We start from the raw sequence: 16,885 nt of genomic DNA, 5'->3' as shown, positions 1-16,885 counted from the left end.
AAGAGTGAGTTCTTTGTTCGTTAGAGTCTATCCCAATTTTTATTGCAAGTGTCTGTTGCTTATTTTTTTTTCACTCCCAAAAAGCTTTTAAGAAGGTAGAAGGTGAACGTAAATTAGGCAGTTTCTGTCTCTTTTTCCTTTGTGGAAAGAAAATGAAGATCTGGTTTATATCCACATACGTAAACATCCCCCACAGGAATGTTGGTTTTGTCAAAGTTTGAAAAACTCTTAATCCACACGGCACTGTGACTGCTACAGTATATTTTTCAGAGAAGTGAGGTTGAGTTTATTTATGGCATATAATTCTACTTACATTATACTTTACTGAAGGCTAAAAAATAATGGAATCACTTGTTTAGGACGTTCAACTCGTTTGAATTACAAGAAAAAAATAAATAAATCAAGACACATTCTCTGACATACCACAAACAATTTAATTTAACAGCTGAACTGTCAGGTTTAGTAAAGTATACCAAAGATAGATAAACAACTAAGATGATGAATAAATAAAAATCGGTATTATTATTATTTTTGTTGTTGCTTTTTTTGGATCTAATAGGAAAAAAGGGGTGGACTCATGATACAATTGGCATATATAAAACAAATACCTTCACAACATGCAAGTTAGTCTGCAATTAAAGGAGAGGCCATCTGTGGCAGCCGGCTGATTTTCAGGAGACATGGCCCTAACCAGAGAGTAGTAGAAACAATGGGAAGGTTTATAAACCTCTTTCCAGAAGATGCTTCAACTCATAGTGTGGGAAAAGATGTTGACTGTTACACATTAACTGCATCTAAAATCTTGAGTGCATATAAGCAAAATGGGAAGACTGTAAAGGGAGAGGACACCAAAGAAGCAGTAAAAGTGTGAGAAAAGAAGACAAAAAATGAAAATAATACACCTTAAAGATGATCACATGCGTAAAAATAAAAAGGTACAGATCCAGTGAAACATATAGAGATGACTGCCTGAAGAAAACAAGCAAATGTCCACAGTCATTGATGTCATGTCAGTCATAGCATGGCTATCATTATGTAATCACTGTACAACAGACTAAGAGAAGAAGAATTGGTAGATTTCTGTCTATTTTCGTGTAACTTTTTTAATAGCAGCCATTTTGACACGAGGTAAACACAGGTATTGCTAATCACCTATACGAAGGTTTAGTTATATTTAGGAAAGTGTTAGTATCAATGGAACAGCTGTGTTTGATTATTTCTTGATAGAGTGGCAGCTGTGAAAATGATGAGAGAAAACTGATTTCAGAGGGCTTGTGGAATTTGGTTTTCTGATGCAGTTTCCACCCACAGAGCATGGCTGTGATTCAAATATTCAGAATCTGGTATGGCGTTACAGAGGGATAGCATAACAGGTAAGTGGTAGATAACGCTGGTATTTTTGGAAGTTTATGAGAAAGTCCGTTGTAACTATTAGACTCAGAAGACATGAAAAATGCTTGTTTCTACTGGTTAAGCAAAAATGATGAACGTTCCAGTTTTTTTTTTTAGATATTAAGATTTCTAAGACTCTAAATGCATTTTTTTTAAGGGTTTGAACCTCTAGCTCAGTTCCAAAATTGTATAAAATAAAGTGCTGGGAATGGTTGCTGGACATTGTTCACCGAGTGCTGAACGTTATAGATAAAAAAAACAAAAATAAAAAAGTAAAAAATGAAAAATTGCCATGTTTGCATACATGCATTTGCACACAATTAGACACACACCTTGAGTCACTCTCAGCTTACATAATATGTTGTAATAAGGGCCTAATTGAAGCCTGCTTCCATCCTTAATGACAAGCTCAGTGGCAAAGCCAATTATGAGTAAATTTACTTTGGAGGAAATGTTCCTGCAGACTGACACCAGAGAAGGAATCTCTCTGGGCACAGCAAGATATCCTTCATTCTGTGAATCTAAATGACACTACATGTTAAGCCAGCACAGTATGGTGTCTGACAGAACTTAGCATGCGTTATCTCACACATATCCACGCTTACTCCGTCACTTAAATGCCTGGATGCATTTAACTGAGGTAATTGAGCGTTCTCCTCCGTTTCTGATGCTCTGTCAACACGATCGCCAACTAAAGCAGTCGGCTTCTTGGTGATTTTATTTTTGTTGCCGACAATAAAACACCCGAACCAGCTGGAACTCCTGTCAACAGCAAACCTATATGTCTTGGGGATTTTGACATATCCTGCTTTGCAAGCAGGGATCAGTTTTAGATAATTGAAGTATTTTGAAAGGTGTGATAAACACATCATAGAGCGTGTTCACAAAGACTGTCGCACTTTCAAACCTCTTCAACCTGTCATTAAAGCAAAAGGCTTTGGGCGAGTAAGGTAACTTTGTGTTATTCTAATAAGCTGACAGTCAAACAAGGGAAACAGTAAGTGAATGAAAACACAATGAGATTCATTGTCAGTCGCTGAGCTTTTCCGCTGCTTTTGTCTCCACTTCACTTGCCTTTGAAGCTCACTTTTATTAAGTTTAACCTTTATAATCAACAGGGGTATTTTGGATTGTATTTGATTTTTTTCTGAAACTCAATTTACTTTGACCCTTCAAAAACCCGTACAAGCTCTTTTGGAAAGAAGTGATCCACGGTTACTGCTGCGGTCTGTCATGAAGAAGATGACACTGTTGGTAAAGGTTGAAATAGTGTTTGTTTGACCAATGCGTAAATAACACCCTCACACAGCCCTTTAAAACTCCCTTTAGCCCTTTATCTCGCCATCTATCTTGTTTGATGCTGGAAAATATAATATCATCGTGCTGGTGAAATCCCTTGTATTCTTTTATAGCATTTTGTATAAAGTTCTTTTCTTTTTTTAAACTTCCTACTACTTAATTACATACAGAATCCGATCCCAAATGTCACATGCGTGAATAATGGCGCTTAGAATCTGTGAGATCCCTGGGGTTCTTTTCATAGGTAGTTTTTTCTCATGTCCTGCCAAGGCTGTTTCAGACTGTTGTGTCATGATTTGATGTTGATAGCTTGCTCTCCCAGATGCAAGCTAATTTAAAAAGCAGCCATGGACTAGCAAATGCCAGATTACTGTCAGCGCAGTGACTGATGAGGAGTCTCCTGGCTGCTCGGTCACATGCTGGTACTGTATAAATACAGTACGACCGACTCCAGCTTATAGTGCCTCCGTGCTCCATAATAAATAAGTAATTAGTTTCTACCTGATCAGCTTCAGTTATGTGATGGTTATGCTTTCAAGGCATTGATGCTGCCTTTGCTGTTTTCTGTATTGAAGTATCCCTATTATTCTCTGGTAGTTTCATGCAGTGCCAAACCTTTTTGACTCTGTATGACACTAATTTGAGTTGAGTGGTGGATAATTGTATTAGTTCCATCAATATGGGTGGTGAGTTCTGCACCATATTCACAAATGTGACCATAGTGAATTAGGTTTCTGAATGGCGAGATCAGTTATGTGCTGTTGATGAACAATTATCCACAATAAAAAAAGGACTGTCATGAATTCTGAATAATTTTTTGGGAAAAGTCAGTGTTGAACTTACCGCTTCGGTAAGTTTTTTTTTTTAATGGAAAAAAAGGCACACGTTGTTCAAAGACATGTTCTGCAGATGAAAGTTTTTAGCAATTTGTGAATGTCGTTGCGTTACGTTGTTTTCCTGTTGAAAAGGGGCTGAAAGTTGAAGAGGAAGCAGACGGGCTAGTTTCTACCAGTCTATCTACATATGGCCTCTCCCTTGGAACTGCACTCTCACTCTGTTCATGACTTGTTTTGCCATGTCATGACTCAAGGGCATTAAGGTGCTGGCAGCTTGCTGTAGTTTGATTCACCGTAGACTGTGGGACATTCCACAGAGACAATTACAACATGGCCAGACACCAAGGGGAACACAGTGACAAAAATAAAAAAATGCTCTTCCTTAATATCAAGTTGCATTTCACAGAGAGCTGACATATGTGAGATACACAGATTGCTAAATATCAACACCACAGATAATTATGTGTGCTGTGATCAAGTGTATGAAAAAGACAAAACATGCAGACACGCATACTTCTCACTAGTTGCAAACCTCATCACAAGGCTCATGCAACGGAGCACCCAACTCACAAATTATTATTCAGGGTGCTCCCTGATGTCGTCCACTGAGGTGAGTTCAGTTGATGCTGCTGTCAGAGCAATGTATGAATCAGTTCAGCTGAATGAACATCGCACACATTTGACACTGGATGTTAGGCTGTTGTGAACAGAGTGATGTGAGTGTTCTCGAGCAACAATAAATCAACAGTTAATATTCACAATGCATTAAGCGTGGGTTTCTTTGGCCATCTCTTGCGGATCTCTTGCCACTAAAAGCTCCTCTAAATCCAATAGCTTTTTGCAAAACGCATTTTGTCTGGCGTGGAGCAAGAATTAGTCACATAGTTTGTTTATGGGAGCTTTTTGCTCAAAATATTTGCTGCCGTTGCAAGAAATGAGGTTGCTGAGTTCAGTAAGACAAAAACAATAAGATAAAGTTGCAAACAATACGGCCAGAACTATGAGCTGAAAGAGGCAAAAGAAAAAGAAAAAAAAAACTTATTAGTAGAGTTACAGTCAGCATAAAGATTCTTCTTACTTTTGCTTCCGTTACTGTACAATAGATCCTTTTTTTCTGCACATCGTGAGTAAACACTGGATTAAAGCTACAGAGAAGGTGCACCCAGAAAGGTTAGCTTTTATTGATTATGTAGAAAATTATTCATAGTCTGAACCAAACTGTCAAACCTTGGCTTGAGAAAAAAGATGTGGCCCGGGTTCAATTTGCTCCAAGTGTGAAATTCTTTTTAGGGCGGTTTGGGAGCACAGGAAATTACAGCAAGCTATCGCTAAATCTGAAAAGAATAAAAATGTGCTGGGATGGCACATGAAGAGAGAAAGAGACCAGGTTTGTTTCATTTTCTGTAATAGATTCTGACTCGAGAGTCATCTCATCGGAAACTGAAAAGATAAGGCCCCATCCCTGGCAGACGAGTGACTTAGTGTTCAAATTAGAGCGAGAAAAGTTAGTCTGCTTGAAGTTGTTTCTTGCCTTTGGCCGCAGACTCTTTCATGAGGCCAGTAAACACAAAGTGAAGGCACAGTTGCTGTAGAGGCGGCCTTATCAGTGTTGCAAAATATTAGTAATAGCGGAAAAATAGCATTGATTAACTGTGAAAATCTCTTTAGTACTGAAGCTGAGAACAAAAACAATTATTTGTTTTGATGTCATTATTTCGAGACCACCAGTTGATTATTCTTGAGATATTAAAACTTGTTTTTGCTTGATAACGAGTTCTTTTATCTTGTTTTCTCCAGAAATTAGCTTTTTGTTTACTCGAGATCAGAATAGAAGAAAATAAGTTTTGTTTTCTCAAGATCACAAAATGACTGTGGTGGGTTTAGAAATGAGTGGTTACTGGTGAAACACCTGATGCCATCATTGATCATCTCTTTCAGGACCTATCAGCAGGATGTATAACATTAAGTCAAGGCATGCTTATGTAATTCTGTGCACTACCCTAAATGTCTGCTCTTGACTACAGAAAGTGTCGTATTAGGGCTTAGATAAGAGTTTAACCACCTCTGCCTCACCTAACCTCCCCTCACAAACTATGATGACCTATCATCTTATCAAGTCTCGTTGTCCGAAGAGAACTACATAATTAACCTATTATTATTACCACATGACTCTCTTCATCTCAGGATAAGGGTGTTAAAAATCTTTTTCAAGCGTGGCCTTTCTTGGCTTAGTGTATTTTGTACATCTATTTCTTTTAAAGATGTACAAAATAGCACTACTGACATAATGATAGCAATAAATATACTTTGGTATGGCAATTATTTTTTTTGTCTCGTTTGGTATGATTGGACGCTGTGTTTTATCAGAAGCCAGATACAAAACCCCAGATTTAAGTGTTATGTATTCACCTCTGGCTGTGCAGCTTTCTAAACAATTGGCATCAGCCCCTCAGAAACCCATATCTGCAGACTGCTGCTCTGCTCTGCTCTGCTACTGCTACTGCTACGTGAGTGTTTGCGTTTGCTTGGTATGTATATGGTGATAGGTGTGTAGGTTGTAAAAGAATGTGTTTTTCTATGGAGTTGAAAAGTCATAGAAAAAAATTGCAAATTAATTTTTTGGATTTCTCTCACAATGTCTTTGTTTACATTAGAGTGCACTAGATTTTGAAATGTTATAATATATAAGATGTAAATCGATATTGTCTGAGGTGTACACCCCGCTAGGCTTGAAACATCCTCATGGCTAAGCTCCAAATGCTGTAAATTCCTAACAGTGCCTCGGTTGTAACCACACTATTCGTTCTCCTAAGGTAGGGGAATTAACGGTGACTTGCAGGCATTGGGGTGTTTGGTTAGGGACAGGAATGACCCTAAACTATTGAATCTATTTGTTATGTGGTCACTGGGATGGGTGGGTTTTGTGAGGAGGCGAGAGCTCTCTCGTTTTCACTTCTAGGGGTCTCAGACACTGAGGGAATGACCAAAGAGTGGTCAGATGCAGTCAGCTTCAATTATGGCCCCTTGTAGTTTTCCCAGAGGTGCACTATAGCTCCTTTAAGGGGAAATCAATGAGGTGACAAATTGTTGTGGACAGCAACTCCTTTTATTTCTTACATTGTTGCATCCATGCCTGGATGCTCCACTAAGCATGTACGTGTGTGTTGATTTGTGTGAGTGTTTATTAGTGTTTAATTGGCTTGGACACATAAATGAACAATTCTATCTATGATAATGAGTGCTTTGGTCCATTTGTGTTTTGGTGGTCTATTTTCTGCTTGTGACTTTAATGGCTTGTTATCTGTTTAAACTCATTTTTAAATACATTCTAATGGGTGTTTCCATGCATCGCTCACTGACGCTCATTGCCAATTGGGTTTGTTTATATATCACAGTTAACGGTGTTGCATATTCTTGTATGGTTGTTTTTCTCAAGTCCCTGTCACATCTCTATAAATGTCTTGGCTTTTTATATCGAAACATGCAGCTGAATTAATAAATGTCCACATGAAGCTGGTAATGAAATTTCAACAAATTCTGCTGGACTGAGTTTATAGTTTATTCAGCAATCTTTTTTTTTTTTTTTTTTGTCCAATGTTGTTGATGTCTTACAACAGATTTGGTTCTGAATTGTCAAAATTAAGGCAAAGCTAGCACAAAGACAAAAATACAGACAGCCTTTCAGCTGATGGCAAACTTACAGTAACTGAGACAGTTGTGGTCCATTTTTATCTGTAAAGGTAAAAAAGATATCTTGGTCAAGGTTGTCTAGACCAGAATGAGGCTTGTAGTGAAGAGACTTACAGGAATGTCTCTGTCCCTCAGTAGTCATGCTGTTGATCTTGAATTCGGTTAAATCTCATCACTGGCTCAGTACATATGTAGAGTATGTTTAGCACTTGCTGACAATTATATATTTTTTTCTCATTGTTTCATTCAAATATGCCTGTCTTAGGACTTGTAATTAGCCAGTATATGAGTATGCAAATATCATTTAATTTCTGTTTTGTACAAGCAGTATTTGCAGCAGCTATAGTCTACAACTGCATAGCAACATATCAGTAAGTGCTCCATGAACCCTGATCTTGACACACAAAAGTAGGGTAACAAATTACATAAATAAATGAATAGATGCAACTTGGAAAGCATAGTATTTGGATATTTGAAATTTTGATGTAAACCATCCTTTCATCCTTTGTTACTCGATGCTCTATATTCTGTTTTGTGATGAGTATGTCAGTATTACTCCACTCAGCATACCAATGGCTCTGAAACTGTGGCTCAGGTACATGCAACACTATTTTTTGAATGTGAAGGTTTGTAAACATGCCTTGATGTGTACCTTCCATTGCATTTCAGCTTTGTTATTGGTGGAACAGACATTTTCTTTCCCTTTTCATTCGTCCGACAGCTTCCCAACAGGTCCCCAGAAGGCCACAATATTAATGCAGTGCGTCTCTCTGTCTCTTGTCTCTGCAGGAAAAGAAGAGTATGTTGCAACCTTCAAAGGATCTGAGTTCTTCTGCTACGACTTATCCTTGAACCCGATTCAAAGCAGCAGTGATGAAATCACATTGTCATTCAAAACCCTACAGAGGAACGGACTGATGCTGCACACGGGCAAATCAGCTGATTACGTCAACCTGGCACTGAAAAATGGGGCTGTCTCACTCGTCATTAATTTGGGGTCTGGAGCCTTTGAAGCTCTTGTGGAGCCGGTCAATGGGAAATTTAATGACAATAATTGGCATGATGTCAAAGTAACAAGGAATCTACGTCAGGTAACAGTACAGAGGGTGATGCAGAGACTCAGTAAATTAATTCAAACAAAAGCACTTAAGTCATTGCCATCTTGCAATACATAAATTTTTCCAGACATTGTAATTTGATTGCTAAATTGAAATATTATGGTTTATGGTGGAGACTAAAACAGTACCACAAGAGAGCAGAGACGTCTAGATTTGAATCAAGATCTCAATTAAGTCAGTTGGTTCGACATTCAGTACATTGTGCTACAGTGACTTAAAGACCCCCGGAAATCACTACTTTAACTGTTTAAGGAAATTATTTATTTTTCTCTTCCAAAATATCTTTAGCCAGTCCCTGTAGAATAGACTTTTACTACTGTTTGTATGAGTACACTTTTATTTAGGACAATACCATTGTTTTGAGAATATTTCATAGGTTTATGGTAGCATTGGGCATAAATTAATTCCAAAACCTTTTCAGACAAAGAGCAAAATTAACGTAAACCTAAATGTAAAGTAAATCTACATTTAGACTTAAACTTGGAAGCTTTGAAATTTAGGTTTTAACACAGAAAAATCTCTCTAACGGGATCTGTGGTCTTTTCTTTGCATGACCTTAAAGACTACTCTCTACTTTTGGAGATTTTGCCGATGTAGCAATGTCATAAATAATTAGGGGACTGTCCAGGTTTATTATTAGAGCTGTAGCTTATCGTCATCGTGAGCCTGTGAGATGAAGGAAAGATACATGGAAAAAGCAAAGCCTTTTCTGTGTCTTTGCACATGTGCACACAATCCACCTGGCATGAACAAATCGATCTGGTGAGAGTGAGCCCATAGAGCTCAATGAATTTTGTTGTGCTGCAAACAAACTAACTACCACTGATTTGTACCAATCCAGCACATGCTAATGGGGTCAGGATGCAGCTTGTTGCAGAGTCCTTGGGAATGACCACTATACCAGTGACCTGTGACCGATCTGATGTCTTGTTGAGGCACACGTCAACACTTTCTCAGTGGCTTTCAACTATATCTGTCTTTTTACATCAGCTGACCGAGTCAGTTCGTCGAAATTTCACTTTAACTGTAGGTTAGAAGTTGCGTCTACAATGGCCAGATCCTAAGCGGAATTTCTAGCCAAAGTAGGTACAAGCTAATTATTTGAACAGTGTGCGGTCTCCTCCACTGTGAAGCCTCATTGGCTCCAGGTGAAAGACTGAAATGGACATGTGGCCTTTGGGATATAAACAGGCAGATAAATCAATATTACAGCTGTCCTGTTCAGAAAAAAACAAGAGGATTCAACAGACTGAACACTCATTGGTCCGGGCACTTGGAGAACAGCTTTGCTGATGACCTGCAGTCCTGCAAATTCTACTTCATTATTTTCAGAATTGCTTTTCATCTGCCTGCATTCCTCCTCCGCTTCTTAGGTACACCACCTGTTTCACAAGGAAACAGTAAATTGTCGTCCTCTTGACGAAGGATTGCAGCGGAAGGAATTTTGTCTGCTGGGGGTCTTTTGAGTTGAATACTGTAAACCAGTCATCTCGATACCGCGACTAAAAAATATGTACTTTTTGTAGATTTATCAAGTCAGAGGTCCTGTTAGACTGTTGGTTTTTTGTTTTTTTCTAAGATGCTTTCCTACAACTACTTCTTGATGACAGTTTTTATCTCATGGCATAAGACAAAATCTCTAGATTTGTTCCTGCTCCTTTGCTGGGAGATGTTTATCTTCACCTCAGTACCAAAGGTGCTTCTTTTGCATAATCAGTAAATTGATTATTGGCAAACCTAGATCTAGACCTAGAAGATCTGGCAAGCTTGAACATTCACTGCATTCAAATTGTGGAAAAAAAAAACAAGCATATTGAGTGCATGATGTGCAGGGGGATCAAATTGCCATGTCCCTCATTCCTTGTCAGGGTCCTCTTTGCTTTGTCTTTTGTCAGTAAAGTGATCCTAAAGTTCATCAGTAAGACCAAAGAATAGTTAAAGTACTGCATGAGTGTCAGGAAGTTTGGATTGGCAAAAGGTTTTAAACTACAAACAGAAGAATACAAATAGCTTTTGAAAACATTAAGCCGTACAATGGTCTTGAACTTAGGACTGTTTAAAGTGGGTCAAATGATGTGCTTTAGGCATTCTTTCTTATAAACCATTCCTCAGTCATAACCTTTTATCAGGATTTGGTAAGAACTTATTTTTTTCTGCTACTCAGCAGTCTGAGCGTAGATAGAAAAACACCACGAGAAACTCAGGGAGTCACTGGTTGAGCTCTAGCACCTCTTGTGGGGCCTTCTTGTTTTCCTCGGTCTGCTTTTTTCTTGTTAAACTTATTTTGCCCTTTTCTCTCCGTTACTAACACGCTTTGGAAACAAACTAACATCATTCATGGAATGTGCCATTCTACTAACCAGTATGGTTTTTGCCGTTTAACAATGTACTAACAGTATTGACCATCAAATATTATTTGAGTAACAATCGTTATTCTGTTCACAGTTTTTAATTTCCTTTCTCCCCCCTTTTCCACAAAGCACTCAGGCATTGGACACGCTATGGTAAACAAACTACATTGTTCGGTAGATATCATTCTAATTGTTTCTTAGTTTGGGTTTGCCGTGTGTTTCTTTCCTTTCTTTTTTTACTGTAGACGTCATTTACAAAAAAAAAAAAAAAAAGGAAATTGCGGTTGGTACACTTCTGCTTACTTTTTGAATCTTTTTAGTTTATCGGTTCATTCATTGGTTTCACCCTCTTTCTTTATTTCACTTGTTCCCTGTCCAATTCTGTTTGATCCACCTTTTTAGGAGCATCATTTCGAGCCTTTTGCATCAAGCTGTGGTTAATATTGAGGACGCTCTTCTGGGCTGGTCTGATGCTCTTTGGCTCAGCCAGTTGTATCTCCATTCAATGTGCATGGCATGCTCTTTGCCTACATGTCCAACAACTCATTTGTCAACATGCATGTGACAGTTAAGATGTGTTTGTCATTTCTTTTTGGGGGCTTACTTTTTTCTATTTTTGGTTATGCAGTGTCCAGGAGCTTTTGCATGCATCTGACACTGTGAAAGGCATTAAAAAATACTGATTCTGTCAGTCACAAAATTGGGAAAATTTTCTTTTTGTATGCTCATAAACAAAAAAAAAAGACAAATACAAGCATGCTTTTTTTTTCATTTTGTGTAATACCCCAAGTCATTGTCCTATACAGTACTAAAAGGTGATTGTGCTTACATAGCATGTGCTCCTCTAACCTAGTGGCACGTTCTGATTTCTTTTGTAGAATTGCTGAATGTACTAATATGGAATAACAGTTAAACTAACCTAGTTAACATTTTACTAACACCATTTTTGTGTCTGCTAAAGTACTTTTAAGTTGCACTAGAGACAGTACTAACACTGTAGTATGGGTAGTTTACTAACTCTCTAACTAAATTAGCATTCTTTTGAAGGCATGTAGTCTTCCAGCTAATCAAACTGGACAAAATAACAAAAAAACAAGAAAAAAAGACACTGAAAACAGACATGAAAATGGGTTTTTCGAATAAATAAACATAAGGAAGTCTATGACAACTAGACAAAAAGAAAGAAGGGGAATTGCGTTAAAGTATTTAGGCTGTCTCAGTATAGCATGTCCTTTCCCTGTGCTTTATTGTCTAGGTAACAATATCTGTGGATGGAATTCTGACCACCACAGGATATACACAAGAAGACTACACCATGCTAGGCTCCGATGACTTTTTCTATGTTGGAGGAAGCCCTAGCACAGCTGACCTGCCTGGATCTCCAGTTAGCAACAACTTCATGGGTTGCCTCAAGGAGGTAAACACCACTTCTATTCGAATTTGTGTGCTGGTGGGTGTACTGGATACAGCCGTCTTCACCTTAGGAGACCAGAACAGGCCCTCCCAGCCACACACTGGCCCTGTGTCTTCCTGAACACTTTCCTTTAGTTTATTTGTCCACTCTTCCTCACATACTGACAAAAACTTTTTCTGACACAAATTTTGCTTCCTCTACCTCCGTGATACATATACAATGTTTAAAACACACGCACATAGCTCTGTCTTGAAGTGGAATTTGCCACTGGCCTTCTACAGATCTATCAGGTGCACATCAAAGAGCTGCAGTGATCCAGAGATCAGGAAGCTGAATTTTCATGAGCAGTCATGCAACCGACACTCTTAACACCCCTCTATTGTTGGGGAATATACTGCGGCAGACTGATATTACCTTAGAGCACCTATCTGAGACGAACCTTAATGCTATATGTTTGATGTCACTGGTATATAGTATGTGTATTTACAGAGATGTAAAAAGTACAAAGTGCGTGGCATGTGGTACCTGGGCTGCAGAAATATACATCAATTTGACATTTATGCTCCTAAATGATGTACTGAATTCAGCACATTCCGTGTCATGGATGTTTCACAGTTTAATGAGCCATTTGAATCTGGCTCATAACTTGCAGAACATTATGTCATTTGTCACTTGCTCCTTATGTGGTGTAGTACTCAAGAAGCGGGTCTATAGTGTGCCCCTTATCCCCAGAGATGAAGCGAGAGGGAAAGGAAGAGGTAGTTCCCCCACCAGAGGGTTCATAAGTTATACCTTTCACTCTGACTGTGGTCCTCAGGAACATCTTGAAGAGATCTAAGGCAGTTGTGTTTAATGAGCAGACAGGGTGTGGACCTCATGTCCACTCGCCATGTGTACAGCTCATTAGAAGTCAGATTGTTAAGGGAACTGTCTTAGTAAGTACATGTCTCTGGGGTTCTTGCAGATGTGGTGGAATTGTCTCACCCGGAGCATTGTCATCCACCCCACTGAGCTACCCCCTCTGCTCTTGGCCTGCTTCCACATAGCAACTGCCCTCTCTGTCCTAAGTCCAATGCATTGAACTGCTCTTTTACATATAGTAGAGAGCTGTGATTGTTCCCAGGAGAATTAAGACAGCAAATTACTCACTTTAATTTGCTTATATCATTTGATATGCCTTATATGTATATATATTTTACCAAACAAATGCAGATGTTATATACCAAATAAAGAAATTAACCCTGCAAAATCCATGCTTTACTCCTGAGAAGCAACTTGCAGGTTAGCAACCTCAGTTGTTTAATGCACAGGAAAATGTACATTCAGATACAGTTTAGTTTTGAACACCCAAAAAAGAGCACGGCTCGGCACTAGTTTCACAAAAGGGAGAGCGGTCAAACTAGATCAAGCTTAACATGAAGAAATGTGGACCCACACAGGAGACTGATAAGAGATCAAAGATGTAAATATGCATACACACACACAAACACACATTGTGTGACAGACAACAGCCTTGTAATTACGAGCCTGCTAGGCGTCAACAAGACCATGAACAGAGGACTTTGAGAAATAAAAGCCGTGAAAGAGAAATTAATTTGTGATGTGATGAAAAGCCATGGAGAACTGAGTCGGCATCCTGGTGAGTTACTGATGTTAGCTAACGATTCCTAACATTGTATTCACAGTAGGCTACTATAAAATTTGCAGTCACATCAGAATGTAACAACCCAATGTAGCTGTTTATTTCTGAAGTATTAATACACTAAACAGGACTTAATTGGCACGGGATTGTCTAACATAAAGCAATGTTGTGCTTTTGTGGTCCCACAAACTATGCCACAAAATATGAGAGGAAGAATTAGTAGGTAAATAGACAGATATTGAAAGTCTTATTGATAAATTAGCAATTAGATGTGGTAGAAACGAAGACTTACATTGCATAGTTGCTATTGCCATTAAGGTGACTCTTTGACTGATCTGTATCCACTGCTACCGGTGCCAGAACCAGAGGCTGCTGCTGATGGCATCACTGAAGTAGCTGCTTGCAAGGAGGCAAAGTCCTGTCTCTTTTCCTGAATAAAATACACCCGAGCACTGTTAGGTCATGGACACTGTGCAACATATACAAACACATTTCACCATGAAAACTGAAGAGAAGAGTAACTAACTAAATCACATTTGTAAAGAATCAGTATTGCCTATGATTGCATCGAGTGTTGATGCGCAGTCAGTTCCCCTGTGTAACATAATATGATCTATGTTACAAAAAGGAGGTGGTTAGAAGGCCTACTTTGTATTTATTTTCATTTGGAATTCACACATTTATATAAACTTCAAACAGCATTAACTTGTTAAGATGCACAAAGTGTCGTCATAGTATATTAAATGTATATTTTGTTAAAAACAATACAACTTGCTTGTTGATTTATTCTTAGCCTCTTTACTACATTGGCAAGCTCTGTTCATCATCTAAGTGGAAATAACAGGAAATAAGGAAATAAGAAGGCCCATTTCAGGTCAGCGTCTGACATTGTTGTGATAGCATATGAGCTGTGGTTTAAAAGCAAGTGCGGTGGGCCCTGATTGATGGCATGTCCCCAAGTGGCTTGTTGTGGTATTTGTGTGCAGATTCCAGTCTGGGCTGCCACACCTGCCTGTTGGTTCTCATGGCAAAACAAACGATGGTGCAGTAATAGCTCACTTGTCACAGCCCTGGTTTGATGACAAATTAGTGCAGCACCAGTAGTGCAGCACCAGGCATCGCTCAGACCTAAGCTTCTTTAACTCTGAAAGGTGCCCTTTTGTCTTGACGATAAAAAATTGATTTGGGTTTATTGGCTGTATCTGTTCCACCTTAGTCTGCATGACTCATGTCTAGCTGGCAGAGGTACGTCATTCACTCCTTTACTCCTTTAATATTCTTTCTTTAGGCTAGAGATTTTTGCAAAATTGCTTTTTTAAAATCAAGATCTAATTTCTAAAATATTGAATTTGGCTTCATTACCACTTGAGAGCACACTGACTTGTGTTTTGATACAACAATTTCCATACAGTTAAATGCACTCTAAAGAAGTTAGTCACAAAGCATTTACGAGACAAAAGATGAGCTTAACTCATTCTGATGCACCATCTACCTTAACGGTTGAACACAGTAGATCTGACTCAGTGATAAACATAATGCTCCATGCAAATGCAATCCCATCGGAGGCTTCCCCATTTTAGTTGAATGCTTAGCATGACACCAAATACAAAACAAGGGGAGTGTTTTCTACAGCTGTAACACATTTGGTTTGGCTCAGTGGAAGCATTGTAGATGTACCATTGCAACTCTTTAGTTACATAAAACACATACACATGGCCATATAATCTAGCTCTGTAGGGGCTATCCATCATGAGATAATCATCAGTTAGTGCTGCTAGCAGTGTGGATAAGATCATTCGCTGTGCTTGTGTTTTAGGGTCTTAGTGTTCGTTATATTTGCTTTGCAAACTAATTGGCATGTTACTTTCAAACACATCAAATGTGTCTGTTTCTGAGTTGTGGTCACACTGATGTTTTAATGAAACATTTTGACATTTGCTTAAATGTTAATTAGTTTCTCATATGGAAATTGAATATAACGAGACAGAGGAATTCTTGTTGTTGCAGCTGCACAACTTCAGTAGATACTCTTTCACTTTGGAGATTGGATAATTAGGTTATGTCTGATTCCTTTTTCTTTTTTGACTGTTGCCAATCACAGTGGCACTCTATTAGTTTGACTTTTATGCAGTGTGCCATCAAGTGTGCCCCTACACAAGTGTTGGTACCCTTTTAGCCTGCAGAGTAATATTGTGATCACTTTTTAGAACAGAATTCCATATATTCCACTGCTACATTTAATTCAGTATTAAACAGTCAATCAAAGATGAGCCGCATACAGAAATTTAATTGACCAGTAGGACAAGCAACATTACATACAATCACTTGTTGTAAATTTGGTTGTAAACAGGTAATTTTGTACTTGTGTTAGTTCATATAAAATGATTCTTATATTGAATCAATTGGTTTTAATGATGCAGGTTCTTTCTTTCTTTCTTTCTTTCTTTCTTTCTTTCTTTCTTTCTTTCTTATCTCTACAGAGGCTCAAAGGTTAAAGGTCCATTGCACTTTTTTCAGCCCTTTCAATGCTAAACCCTGCTAGGTTCATATATGACCTGAAATGGATACTGTATGTAAGGTCTTTGAATAAAAAAAAAGATTTAATTTTCTTTGTCAATTTTTCTAATTGTGTGTGGAAAACTGAATGTTGCAGTATGTATGGGTAAGCTCATGCGCTCATTTTTTACCCTGCTTAAAGAAAGGCATATCTACCATCTTCCCACTTTTATTATAATCACAGGCTTCAACTGGGCTCTTAATCAGCACTTTATATCACACCTGCAATCAAGGTGCTGGTTTAGATTTATCACTCTCCCCTCTCACTTCTTACATAGAATCCCAAAAGATACTATCTGATATTTCTCTCCGAACCATTATCACAGTTGCATTATAAATTCAGGCTGTCTCTTCCTTCAGTTGACAGCGAAGCAGCAGTGAAATTGAAAATACATGTCTCGTTTCTTGACTGTTCACCCATCCATAGTACACTGTGCACTTTCTGTGGAGGCTACAGATAGAGAACAAAGAAAGCAGGGTGATGTGAGGGACATTTGGTGCCACATAGATGCAGTTCCTCACACGTAAGTGCAGTGTGACAGAGTTGACCAGTGACTGAGGCAAGCAAACCCAACGTACGACACACT

The 16,885-nt window shown here is 38.5% G+C and overlaps 1 protein-coding gene across 16 annotated transcripts in view; it reads left to right on the top strand.

Moving 5' to 3' along the window:
* The window catches only part of LOC142391472 (neurexin-1a-like), a 250,712-nt gene that overhangs the window by 90,099 nt on the left and 143,728 nt on the right, over window positions 1–16,885 (top strand). For 10 of the 16 annotated variants that reach the window (XM_075477315.1, XM_075477260.1, XM_075477242.1 and 7 more), the window contains 3 exons: window positions 8,007–8,308; window positions 10,816–10,839; window positions 11,942–12,103. In XM_075477315.1, coding sequence (XP_075333430.1) covers window positions 8,007–8,308; window positions 10,816–10,839; window positions 11,942–12,103 — 488 coding nt within the window. The remainder of the gene's footprint in view (window positions 1–8,006; window positions 8,309–10,815; window positions 10,840–11,941; window positions 12,104–16,885) is intronic. The other 6 variants (XM_075477362.1, XM_075477349.1, XM_075477356.1 and 3 more) reach the window with 1 other exon arrangement.

The sequence above is a fragment of the Odontesthes bonariensis genome, chromosome 2 (assembly GCF_027942865.1).
Source record: "Odontesthes bonariensis isolate fOdoBon6 chromosome 2, fOdoBon6.hap1, whole genome shotgun sequence".
Classification (NCBI taxonomy): Eukaryota; Metazoa; Chordata; class Actinopteri; order Atheriniformes; family Atherinopsidae; genus Odontesthes; species Odontesthes bonariensis.
This window is presented reverse-complemented; position numbering and strand designations above follow the sequence as displayed.